At 40.0% G+C, this 12,987-nt stretch overlaps 1 protein-coding gene across 2 annotated transcripts in view; it reads left to right on the forward strand.

Annotated features, from left to right (window-relative positions):
• Positions 1–12,987, forward strand: part of LOC110126021 (2'-5'-oligoadenylate synthase 1-like) — a 33,284-nt gene that overhangs the window by 15,622 nt on the left and 4,675 nt on the right. For both annotated transcript variants that reach the window (XM_070465851.1, XM_020875464.2), the window contains exons 5-7: positions 1,032–1,195; positions 6,188–6,312; positions 12,487–12,676. In XM_070465851.1, coding sequence (XP_070321952.1) covers positions 1,032–1,195; positions 6,188–6,312; positions 12,487–12,676 — 479 coding nt within the window. The remainder of the gene's footprint in view (positions 1–1,031; positions 1,196–6,187; positions 6,313–12,486; positions 12,677–12,987) is intronic.

The following is a 12,987-nucleotide window of genomic DNA, read 5'->3' on the forward strand; positions in this document are numbered from 1 at the left end:
TCCGCGGGTGGAGGGGGTGGTGGGAGGGAGGCCGATGAGGGAGGGGGGATGTGTATACAAACGGCAGACTCACTTCATCGTACTGCAGAAATCAGCACAACATTGGAAAGCGGTTATACTCCAAAAGAAAAGTTGGCTAGGTCGGTGCCAAGAATAAAACTGGCATATTGCTGCTTGCTTGAGCGAGCCACACGGTGCCTGACTGAACGGGCTGTTGGCAATCCTTAAAAAGTTAACATACAATAAATGGCAGAGGACTCAGAGCTTTAGAATGTTTTCTAAACTTCTTGAGAAATGGTGGTGTGACAGTCTGTTGACAGGTTGCTTTTCCCCTGTGGACGTAATGCTTCCCAAATCATAGGTAACAGCTTCTTTTACTGCTAAAGAGCTTCCTTTGGGAACTTGCAACCTCAAGTTGTCCTTGAGTGCTAAGTAGAGCAAGGCTGTGCTGCTAACTAATTTAAGTTTTGACTTTTATAAAAATTATATTTAGTTAAGAGATTTGCAATAAGTACACATTAATTATAATGACAGAATACTTTATGAAACTCATTGGTGATCTATTTAGAAATGCAGCAAACAGACGCCCTCCAGAAGCACCAGTCACTTAAGGTTCTAACTGGCAGGACCGGTTTGTTTCAGGGCACCTAGGTACCACATATACTAGCGGTGGATTTAATTCCCACCTTTGTGTACTCCTCACAATTGAGTGGCTCTCAAGCAGAAAGTCTGAGAACTTCTAGCTCATTTCTTCATAAGGATTTTCAGACTTTTTCTGCAAATTCTGCCTTCTTCCCATAACTGAATCTAAGTTCAGTTGTGAAGCATCTACCATGGTCTCAGCAGATCATGGTAAATGACTTCTCCTGTCTTTTTTTTTTTCCCCCAAGGTGAGGGAAGATAAAGTAGCACCTATTTAAACTATTCACAGTGTTAATTGACCCTAAAAAATGCTACAGCCAGAAATCTGCACTTCCCTCAAGGTTAGCTGAGCTATTCCCCACCCCGCATAGTGCCCCTTGTCTTCATAGGGTGGTTCTTACGTGAAAGGGACCGACACCCAAGGATCCTCGGAGATTGACATCGTGCTGCTCAGTAAGGCATCTGCCGATGTGAACCACTACTTCAAGAAACAACTGAGAGACGGGTTGGAGACTCTGAGAGAGAACTTGAAGCGAACTGCATATGGGAACAGGTCTGGGTGAATGCATGTCTGTGAATTCTTCATTTCAAATGTGAAAAAGACTGCCAGAGGAAACTCTTAGCACTGGAGACCAATTGAGTAATGTTACTTGCATAAGTGAACATTAAATTCTTGGGAGAAAACTTGGAGAGATTGCCCCAAAGGCTTAAAAAAAAAAAAAAAAAGACTTCTCTGCTAAACTTTCAAGGAAATTCATGAATTTGAGATCCTATGATTTAAGGACTAATTATATCTTCTCTAATGCACCTTTATTCAATTTCGATCACTTAGCTGAAATCTGACCCTGAGGAATGTAAACCGGAAGGACTGAGAAAGGTGCCTCCAAGAATCTTTGGAGACACATTTGTCTGATAAGCATTCCCTTCAGCAATGTCCTGGGGTTGTTTGCTGAAGTGGCTTTGCTGACATTACATGCAAGGTTTCTTTGCCCTCAGTGTTGAATTAGCCAGCTAGTCAGAACTTTTTTTTTTTTCTTTTGTTGAGTTACAAAAAGAAAAAAAGAAAGAAAAAACCTTGAGATGTTGCTATTTATTTTTCTATTTTAATTTTATATTTTCTGCTATTTTATTCAGTCTAATGAATTGTGGATGAAAAAAAATGCAAAAAACTATGTTGTAAAGCGAGTAAAACATTTTTGGGGGAGAAAAATAGACCAGGCTGTGTGCCACTTCAATCCTAAAATAAGATCCATGTTTTAAAACAACGTCCCAGAACTGTTTATTAATTTAAATAATAGATTCATTACCAAGCCCTTGCTTCAAATTAGTATAGAGAACTAGTTTGAATGTGTCTTTTAATGAAAAACACTACCTTTAGGAATACCAAACACCTACTAAATTGTGGTAGTTAGCAAAGACGTCAGATGAATGGCATGATGGTGACTATAATGAAGCACGCTGGGGTTGGAAAGGCAAAAAGGGAAATGATGGAGTTTCACATACGATTACACTTTGAGCAGGGAAAGACCACCTTTAAGAAAAGAAAAAAAAAGAAGAAGAAGAAGAAATAGGAGAATGTGTTTTTCATTTTTACCCATTGCTTCTTCCAAGTTTTCCCCATTAAATTTGTAAACTATAGGTTACATTATATCATTGTTGTTATTATTTATCAAAACAGGACAGTTAAAGTACTCTTAAGGCACATTAAAAATAAGAGTTGGGGTGTACCCTTTCCCTGGTGACCTTATTTGGAATCAAAATCTTTGTCCTTCATTGTTATGTCCTAATTCTACACTCCCTGCCCACTCAACATCAAAGACCCTAATTGATGAGCTCTCCCTGATTCCTTTTCCTCTCCTCTGGATCTCAGGCAGGCACTCTTCTCCTGGACAAAATATGCTTGAAGCTTTTATTTTGTTGGATTTCTAGAATGAATTTTGAAGTAGAACCCATGAAAAAGAGCAGCTCTGAAAACCTTCATTTACTTGCTCTAATTGTTCCTGAAAACAAGCTCATTTTCTAAGCTCTGTTCCTTCTATGCTTTCAACTCATTAAATAATTTAATTGAAAAGCCTTTAAAGTTGAACCGAATTCCCAGGTAACCACCATTCTTTCCTTCGCATTTATTAAATGCCTATTCTTTTTCTCAGAGTGATTTTTCAAGGGGCTATGATGGTTTTAATTCAGCCTGGAATATACCTTATCCCCTATTTTGTTTTGCTGAACAATTCTGGCAAAAAAAAAAGGGGGGAGGGGAGCATATTTGCAGGAAGAATGAGACTTGAAGGCAGACTGAGTGGAAAGGATTGTGAAGTCAGGAAAGAGGTAGATTGTCCAGGGTGTTCCCTTGTACTAATATCTGTATGCAGCAGTCGCTTTTTCTGGCTTTATTCTCTGCTTTTCAGAGCAACCAAGACCATACTGTGACTCACTTGAAGGGCAAATTGAATTAAAAATGGAAAAGAAGCAGATATGTGAGTCTGACAGTTGGTTTTGACTCCCACCCACTGAGAGAGTAAAAACGTTTATTGTTTCAGTTGATACCTGGTTTTTGGTGATATATTGTTTGTTGCTGTTATTTTTTAAAGCTATTCAGTTACTTTATTTTGAAAGATGAGTGTGAGAAAAGCCTTTCTTGTCCTTTGGAACTAGTCCATGTCTTAACCTACCAGTAACAGCAACTGTTCTATGTCAGTCATTTTCTGGATGCTGCTTATGAATGAAACCTCAGGAGACTTGCCCCGTAAGCCCAAGGTACTAGAAATCGTTTATGCGCCAGAGGCACTGGGCTCCTCTCTGCACACACTGGTGTTTATTATTGAAAACCACAACGGGGAAACATATTCTGAGGTTTTAATGAGACACTGCTGTAAAAAAGGCATCATGTCTATAACTTGTAAGTTATGTTTGTGATTGGGATTTCTGCCCATTAGCTCTTATTTCTAATTGCTTTGATTTAGAGATCTTAGAAAAACAAGAAGCTCTCTTTATATTATCAGGTCAGATAACTTAAGACCCTTTGCTGCATGATCCTTTTAAAGCCACATGACAGGACAGAGCTGTCCTGACAAGACATGGCCCAGACAAAACACGTTGATGGACTAGGCTGAAATGAAGTGGGAAGTGGCAAATATATCATCTGAGGACTCATGACCAAGCACTGCTGTGTTCCATGTCCCATTTCCACTGATACTAATAGCAAAATATTTTGAGATACTCTTGGATAGTAAGTGTCAGTAAATTAGCCCAGGATAGTACTGACATTCTCATTAATCTTGACCCATTCTAAAAGTGATCTGAACTCCCCAATTGATTCACTACCTCATTTAAGCCCTCTGGCCCCCACAACAGCACACTTTACCCACATAGGACCGTGTCTACCAAACACAGAGTTTTTATATTGAGCATAGCAAAATCTGCCTCTAAATTATGATGGGAGTATTAGGCTACTGGTTTGTTTAATTCCTTTTCACCCTTCCTGACTGAGAGAGAAAAATATACTCATGATAATAATGACTTAACATATTCCTTTGGTGGTGTGTGTATGTGCTCAGTCGTGTCCGACTCGTTGCAACCCCATGGACTGTAGCCCACCAGGCTCCTCTCTCCATGGGATTTTCCAGGCAAGAATGCTGGAGTGGGTTGCCATTTCCTCTTCTAGGGGATCTTCCCAACCCAGGGATAGAACTCACGTCTCCTATGTCTCCTGTTTGGGTAGGTGGATTCTTTACTACTTGAGCCACCTTCACGTTCTTGACATTTAGAGAAAAGTGCTGAGGGGTTTTAAAATTTCAGGAAGCTCTGTTCAATGTAAATGAAAGGATATTATATATGCTTTTTTTTTTTTTTCTTTTTGGATGATGCCTTTTGGCTTGTCTTTCAGGTCACTGAGTCTCTTCTGCTATATGTAATTTTTGTTAAATTTTTCTACAGATCTCTTAAGTTCAATTATTTTTTCAGTTCTATAATTTCCATTTTTTAATATATAGAAAATCTAACTCTGGTTTAATTTTTCATCTTTTGTCTCCTTGTGCTGTCTATTCCTCTATTCACTGAATATATTAATCAGTTAAAATCCTCAACTATTTATGCCAATATTTGGATCACTTATGGGGTCTGTTTCTACAGTTTGGTTTTCCTCTTAGTTTAACATCTTATAGCCTTGTCTCTTAGAATTCATAGTGATCTGAAATTTCATTTCTAGTGATTTAAAGATTAAAACCAGGGCCCTGGGCATTAAACATCTTAGATGCTTCAGCTGATGGTCTCTTTTTCCAGAGAGGTGTATCCTTTCCTCACCACATGGATAGAATAAGAATTGATCACCCAGGTCGCACCCCAAGCCCATCGAATAAAACTATCTGGAGGTGAGCCAAGGCATCAATACTTCTTAAGGACCTCCAGCTGTTTCCAACATGCAGCTGAGTTCCTCAGCATTACAGTCAAGTAACTTCACCAAGTCCTTTCCTCTAACCTGTCTCCACGTCCCCAAGACTAAGCCCTGATGCATGTTGCCTCAGCCTGGACAGAGTATCTACACCTCCACTCAACTTTTCAAGGCGACATTTTGCTTCATTTCACAACCTTGCCTGTCCCCGGCATCTTCAGAATTCAGCAAATGTTTGGAGGGAAAAGCAGGTCATATCTTGAGTTCAATTCTCCACCCTTCCCTTCTCATCATGCTTGTGATTTCCAAGTCTTGGCATTGCTTCAGCCCCATAAGCTTGACAAAGTTCTAAGTTGTTTCTTGAACCCCCAAAGCTTCTCCTTGTCCAAAGTCTTTGTTTTCAGCTTGTCTATTTCCCAAATCGGCATATGTCCCCAGAAAACAAGACAGCAGACTGTCAGTCCCTCTCTCCACAATCCGCCACCCCAGTCCAAATCCTGGGACTAAATCCTGACCGTCAGCAGCCCTCCAGTACCTCTAAAACATACATGCACATAATTTTTTAAATCCAGTTTTCCAGTTGTTCCCAATGAGCATTTGTTGGCTGTTCACTATTCCATTATACTCAGAAATAGAAGTTTAGTTCTCTTATTTCATTTAATCATACTCATAATTAACAGTATCTTATGCCCCAGTCCATGTTTAGATAATAATTCATTTAAAAATTATTCATCATCTACTGTGTGTCAGATGCTAGGGACAGAACAGTGAACAACACAAACATTTCCTGCCTTTGTGCACCGTATACTCCCATGCGAGAGAAATAAATAATACAATGCCAAGTGGTAATTAAATACTATTAAGAAACATAAAGCAGAGTAAGGAGATAGGGAATAGGGAAGGACTTCTTGTTTTAAAGGATGGCCAGGAAAGGCCAAATGGGGCAGCAGGGACCTGAACGAAGTCAGGATCCAGCGGTGCGAATTACCTGAGTTAATTGTAGTCCAGATAGAGGAACAGAAGGGAACACCCCTGGCATGTTCAAGAAAGGGCGAGGGGGAAGCAAGGCTAGAATTAGGTGAAGGATGGTCAAAAATCATCTTGTGTTTCTCTTTTCTTTCTCTAACCATTTATACAATGTCATGCTCCTTTTCGAAGGATACTAATGGGAAGGAGAACACCACTGTCTTTAAGATTCAGTTTTTTATGTACTGAAAGTCTTCACAGCCATTCCGTTGAGATCATGGCCTACTATGATGTCCTGGGGCCTACACCTTCCACAGGTAAGGTTTATTTGTTTGGTTTCACAAGAAACCTTTACAATGGCTATTGATTCAATATGTCTTTATGGGGGACTGACCACATCCAGATACAGTACTGAGCCAGACTTCTGGAAGAACTGAATTGCTTACTGGTTTTGGAAGTCACTTTTTTAATTTTCCTGCAGTGTATTAACACCAGTCATCCTTATGCTACCAGTTTTTAAGAAGTAGGATCAAGTATTAACTAGTTGTCCAGTATAACAGGGGCCTTCCAAGGTGGCGCTGGGGGTAAAGAACCCACCTGTCAATTCAGGAGACATAAGACACCTGAGTTTGATCCCTGGGTTGGGAAGATCCCCTGGAGGAGGGCATGACAACTTCTCCCTCATTCTTGCCTGGAGAATCCCATGGACAAAGGAGCCTGGCAGGCTACAGTCCACAGGGTCACAAAAAGTCAGACACAACTGAAATGACTTAAGCATGCATGCCAGGATAATAGAGTGGAAAAAGAACACAGAGCAAGTTTGGACTTGGCCTGCAAGGAGTTGCTTTTTATTTATTTATTTATTTTTTAAATTGAAGGATAATTGCTTTACAGAATTGTGTCAGTTTCTACCAAATATTGATATGAATTGGCCATGGGTAGACATACATTCCCTCTCTCTTGAACGTCCCTCCCTAAGATTTTGTGGTATCTAGAGTGAGATATCAGAGAAGGCAATGACACCCCACTCCAGTACTCTTGCCTGGAAAATCCCATGGACGGAGGAGCCTAATAGGCTGCAGTCCATGGGGTCACGAAAAGTCAGACATGACTGAGCGACTTCAATTTCACTTTTCACTTTCATGCATTGGAGAAGGAAATGGCAACCCACTCCAGTGTTCTTGCCTGGAGAATCCTAGGGACGGGGGAGCCTGGTGGGCTGCCACCTATGGGGTCGCATGGAGTCAGACACGACTGTGACTTCGCAGCAGCAGCAGTAGCAGAGTAAGATATGAAGCATAACCACTAATCAGACTCATAAAAAGTGGGGCTAGAGTATCTCCATCTTAGGAAAAAATATGAGGGCCCTATTATGGATTGGATGTTTGTGTCCCCCCAAATTCACACTTTGGAGCCCTACTCCCAGACATGATTGTATTAAGGTGAGGCCTTTGAGAGGTGTCAGCAATTCAGTTTAGATGACATCATGGGGGGTGAGGCCCCAGGGATGGGATTCATGCCTCTTGTTAGAAGAGACACCGAAACTTCCCCTCTCAACCTCATGAACAGGGAGTGAGAAGTCAGCTATCTCCACCTCCAAGGTAAGCCAGGAGGAAGGCTCTCACCAGGAACCAAATTTACCAGCACTGTGATCATGGACTTCCCAGCCTCCAAAACTGTGAGAAAATAAATTGTTTCTGTTGTTTAAGCCACCCAGTCTGTGGTATCTTTGTTTTAGTAGCCTAATCAGAGTCTCAGATGACTAAGGGATTTATATAGATGTAAATGTAGCCTCTAGAAAACTTGGGGCTTGAGTGTAAGCGTCTGCTTGCCTGAAACATTTGTATATTCTCTGCAGGGCGAAATGCAGAATGGAAAATGCCATAGCAATGTGTGAGCCCGCTCTGGCTTAGCAGCAGTTATCAAATATGTTCATTGATCTATTCATTCATGTACTCCATTCAACCATCTTTTCTGGAATACCTACCATGTACCATTAAATACTTAAAATGAATGCCTCAATATTTTTGCTCTTTGAGGGCTCACATTTGGTAGAGGAGAGGTTCATGAGCCACTAATCCTTAAATATTTCCTTCCTATCTCTGTGTCTTTGTACTATGTGTCTTCTGATAAATGTTTCTTGTCCCATCCTACACTCAGCCTTGAAAGTTTCTCCTTACCCTTCAAGACCTGGTGCACCTCTGATGAACTCTGATGAGGGAAGCCTCATCAGTCCTTTCTGGACCTGCCTCTTCTGCATTCCCATGGGATCCCCCATGGTTTGCTGCTGGAACATGATCCCCTTATATTTGCCATTATGCATGGTTTTGTTAGGTTTCCCTTTGCATTTGGAGGTCTTTGAAGATAACGTTTGCATTTATGCCCTAAGTGAAAGTGAAAGTCGCTCAGTTGTGTCCGACTCTTTGAGACCCCGTGGACTATACAGTCCATGAAATTCTCCAGGCCAGAATACTGGAGTGGGCAGCCTGTCCCTTCTCCAGCGGATCTTCCTGACCCAGGAATAAATATGTATTGAAAAATGGAATGGATGATCATAACATTGATCCTACCTTCTCAGCCAGACTCCAGTGGAATATGTTGACTTTCTTAATCTGGTTCTTTACTTCTCAGCACTGTTGGACAATGTGCTGCTCATATTAAAATTCTGTTGTGCTATAATTTGTCACTACATATGTTCTGCCCCCTACCATGTTCTGGGAACTGTGTTAGGCCTGGGGGCACAAAAATGAATAAGACATAGTTGACTGTATAGTCTGGAGGGCCTTACAGTCTGGAGATACACAAATAGGTCATTTTATTAAAACATCATCTACATTGGGCAGAGGTAAGGAGGATTCTGAGATAAGAAGGGCTACTAGGAAGGAGGGTGTGAACTCAGCCCAACCTGAGTTTTTAGTAACCCTATGATACTCTTCCTGAACCTATGATATTTTTTAAATATTGTGATTTATCCCGCACCTATTACATGGCATATACAATTCTCATTGCCTCAAGATTAATCTGATAAATGAACCTGAACAAGAAACCTGAAAAGAAGCTATTTTCCCAGTTTGAATATTTAAAAACTGAGCCTTAGAAAATTTAAGAAACTTGCCCACATTTATGTAGTTAGTAAATGTAAGAACTGGGATGAAAATCCAGGTCTCTCTCATTGTGTAGGCCCTGTGTAGACTGACATGACATCAAAGTTATATAATAGATGGTACATACTGGACTTGAAGCCAAATCTCAACTCTATTTCATATTATCTATGTGAACTTAGGTAAGTCATGAGAAACTCTGAAGCCTCACTTTTCATCTATAGACTGAGATAAGAAAATTACCTCAAAAAAAAAGAAAAAGAAACTTACCTCAAGGATAGTGGTAAGAATTAAAATATGATATTTAACTTCAAATCACATAGCATGCAATTGTGTTTAGCTCAATGAATATTTATTAAGAAAAGATACTTCCTTCTCCTTAGGTCTCACCATAGGCCCATGAAGTTCCCATGTTTGTGTAAAATGCTTTTTTTTTTTCTTGTGTGCAGACTTCAAAAGCACAATTGTTAGCCATCTCTTGGGTAGTCTTGAGAATCAGTTTATATCAGTAGCTCTGAAGCTAGAATGTCTCCCAGTGGAGCTTAAGTATATTTTTATTCAGGCTTCTAATTCCCCTGAGTTCTTGAGCACAGTTGTGTGAAATGAATTTCTAAAAGACTGAAATTATTATGTAACCCTGCTTCTCTCCACTGATGATGGGGAATGGGTTTGACAGGAGAGGAGCAATTCAAAGTCCTAGGATTCCAGGGAATTTTAATGGGCAGTTAAATGTTGCCAGTAATTGTCAGAGTAAGACTCAGATGATCACGTCAAATCCTCACAGGCATCTTAATATTATTCCCTGCACATCTCACATCTATGCTAGACAATTAATAGTTTGCCCCTTCTACCACAATGAAGCCCAAAGCCATGAGGTTTGATAAGGATGTGGTTGACAGTATTTCTGCTCCAGATGTGATTCTCAGATCAGCAGTAGCAGCATTACTTAAGAACTTGTTAGACATACAGAATCTTGGGCACCACCCTAGACCTACTAAGTTGGAAACTGCATTGCAAAAGATCTCCAGGTGACTCTTGTACTCATTAAAGTCTGAGAAGTATGGAATTAGCCACTGATTAGAAAGCATTTGAGCTCAGATCTAACCTGTGACATAGCATAGTAAGATGGCAATAGATGGCTTGATTTCTTAGCTGTGTGACTTTGGGAAACTTAATCTCTACATTTCCTCATTTGTGAATGGAAGCTAATAATAGTTTCCATATCAAGGGTTGTTAAAGAGTAAATATGTCAATAAACGTCATGTGCTTAGAATATTTACTTGACTAATGGCAAGGGATCCAAGTATGACTGTTTTACAAATGATGATTATGATAAAATAAACTCATCTAAGTCACAACAGAGTAGAAACAGACAGTTACAAGGCTCAAAAAGAATTTAAGTTAGAGACCACCAACTTAGGTTCCTGTCAGTGAAGAATCTTGAAGTAGGAGAAATGTTGATACAGAGGTGGTTTTGAGTATTTAATCTCTGGGTCAGCCAAGACATCTTATCAGATAATAGGAAAAGGTCATCAAATATCTGAAATACCTATTGTATACCAAAATTTAAGTAAAATATTGCTTCTTCGATCTTTTATCATCATAAACCTGAGTTTTAGTCTAAGTCTGTTTGCTAAAAAAAGTTAGACCATCAGTAAAATTGAAAGGGTATTTTAATAGTTGTAATGACTGTTGCCTTGTAAGTTTAGGACTAGAATGTATTTGCTTGGGCTCCAAAATCACTGCAGATGGTGACTGCAGCAATGAAATTAAAAGATGCTTACTCCTTGGAAGGAAAGTTATGACCAACCTAGACAGCATATTAAAAAGCAGAGACATTACTTTGCCAACAAAGGTCCATCTAGTCAAGGCTATGGTTTTTCTCAGAAAGCTGAGTGCTGAAGAATTGATGCTTTTGAACTGTGGTGTTGGAGAAGACTCTTGAGGGTCCCTTGGACTGCAAAAAGATCCAGCCAATCCATCCTAAAGGAGATCAGTCCTGGGTGTTCATTGGAAGGACTGATGCTGAAGCTGAAACTCCAATACTTTCCACCTGATGAGAAGAGTTGACTCATTGGAAAAGACCCTGATGCTGGGAGGGATTGAGGGCAGGAGGAGAAGGGGACAACAGAGGATGAGGTGGTTGGATGGCATCATTGACTCGATGGACATGGGTTTGGGTGGACTCTGGGAGTTGGTGATGGACAGGGAGGCCTGGCGTGCTGCTGTTCACGGAGTCGCAAGGAGTCGGACACGAGTGAGCAACTGAATTGAGCTGAACTGAACAGCATTTATGAGAATGTTTGCCATAAATGGCTTCATTTGTTCATCTATATTTATTATAGGAATTTGATTTTACTCTCAATCCTGTTGATAATCAGCCTACTATTCTGTCTCTGATTTGGCCCTAAACAACTGGATCAGTATAAAAGGACTGTACAGATACTCTTAAAGTTAGAAGTCCAAATAAAGGCATAAAGCTTTTTTTTTTTTTACAGTATTTTACAAGTAAAATAGTTACTTACCAATTAACTGAACACTGTGTATTGCAGAATCTAAAATGTGCTGTGATTAACAAGTATGTCATTGTGTGACAATTTAATTGGGCAGGACAGGTACATATAAAGGTACAAAATAGATTCATATTAGAACTGCTAATTGTGTCTAATTGGGAAAATTTAAGTAGATTATGATAAAAAGATACTGGACATTTATATACCATACAGTTAGAATAAGCACAACCTGACTTAATGATGTTTTATGAGATTTTGTGATGTTTTATGAGTAGTAATAAGATATAGATGTTTATTTGGTCATGCTTGCTAGTTAATCTAGTCTTCCTCCCTCATTAATGTAGTGCTAACTGCCATAGATTGTTTTCAATTTAACCAAAATGCATCTTTTAAAGTCATCTCTATTTTTGTAAATATAATCAATTCCTTCTAGTGTCCAGGTAGTAGACTCTCTTCTGAAAATATAAATACAGATAATAACCACCTAGATAATTAAACAGAAGAGACTGTATAGGTTCTTGCGCACAGAGCATAATGGTATTTAGTTTATATGCTGGATGACATTTGCAAACGGTAATGAAATTTGCTTCTGAGAAATAGACTTCCTCTGCTGACAGAAAATTTTTCTCCTCAGATGAGAAAGATTTTCCTGCACTAGCATTTGCTCCGTTTGAACTGCTCCAGCGCCATAATGTCAGAGTTTTCTCTTTGAATCACTTGGGTAATCTGTAATAACTCTCCTAAATACAGAAATGGTTTTGTTTTAAATGCTGCAGTTCTAACTAATGAGAGAAACATAGCTCGTCGGTACCCCGGGAAACCAGGAGAGGAAAGGAGGGGAAAGTCTCACCGTTGTCTTTGTCCCTGGTGTTAACAGATTTGAAACGTCACCTTTACCGCAAGCTATACCTCTGTGAGGACAGTGACGAGGCCCAGCTGTGTGCCTTGGGCCTTTTACCATACCAAGTGGATTTCGTCAAGGCCTCTGTCGTAAGGCTGAAGGAGCTCATTCGTTTAATGATACATTGGCTCCAGACATCATTTGCCGGCCCCACTGAAGAGAACAAGTATGTAAGAGCACATGGGTACCCTCGAGCCTTTCGATTTTCATGTTCCTCTCTTCAGTAGGCAGAGCCAATACGTGTAGAGAGGGAAAGAGAGAGAGAAAGGAGAGCGAGAATGAGGGCTGTTACCAAATATGGGACATCTGTCTTCTATTGTTTCAAATATAACATAACGACTTGGTAGAAACCAAAGAATAAAAACCAACGTATTCATGGCATAACCAAATGGGCTGCTGCAAGGAAGGAAGGCACAGGAAAGGAAAAGGGAAACAGTGTGATCTGAATGAGTCCTGCAATGTTCACACGTGGTGTGC

This window comes from Odocoileus virginianus, chromosome 3 (genome assembly GCF_023699985.2).
Source record: "Odocoileus virginianus isolate 20LAN1187 ecotype Illinois chromosome 3, Ovbor_1.2, whole genome shotgun sequence".
NCBI lineage: Eukaryota > Metazoa > Chordata > Mammalia > Artiodactyla > Cervidae > Odocoileus > Odocoileus virginianus.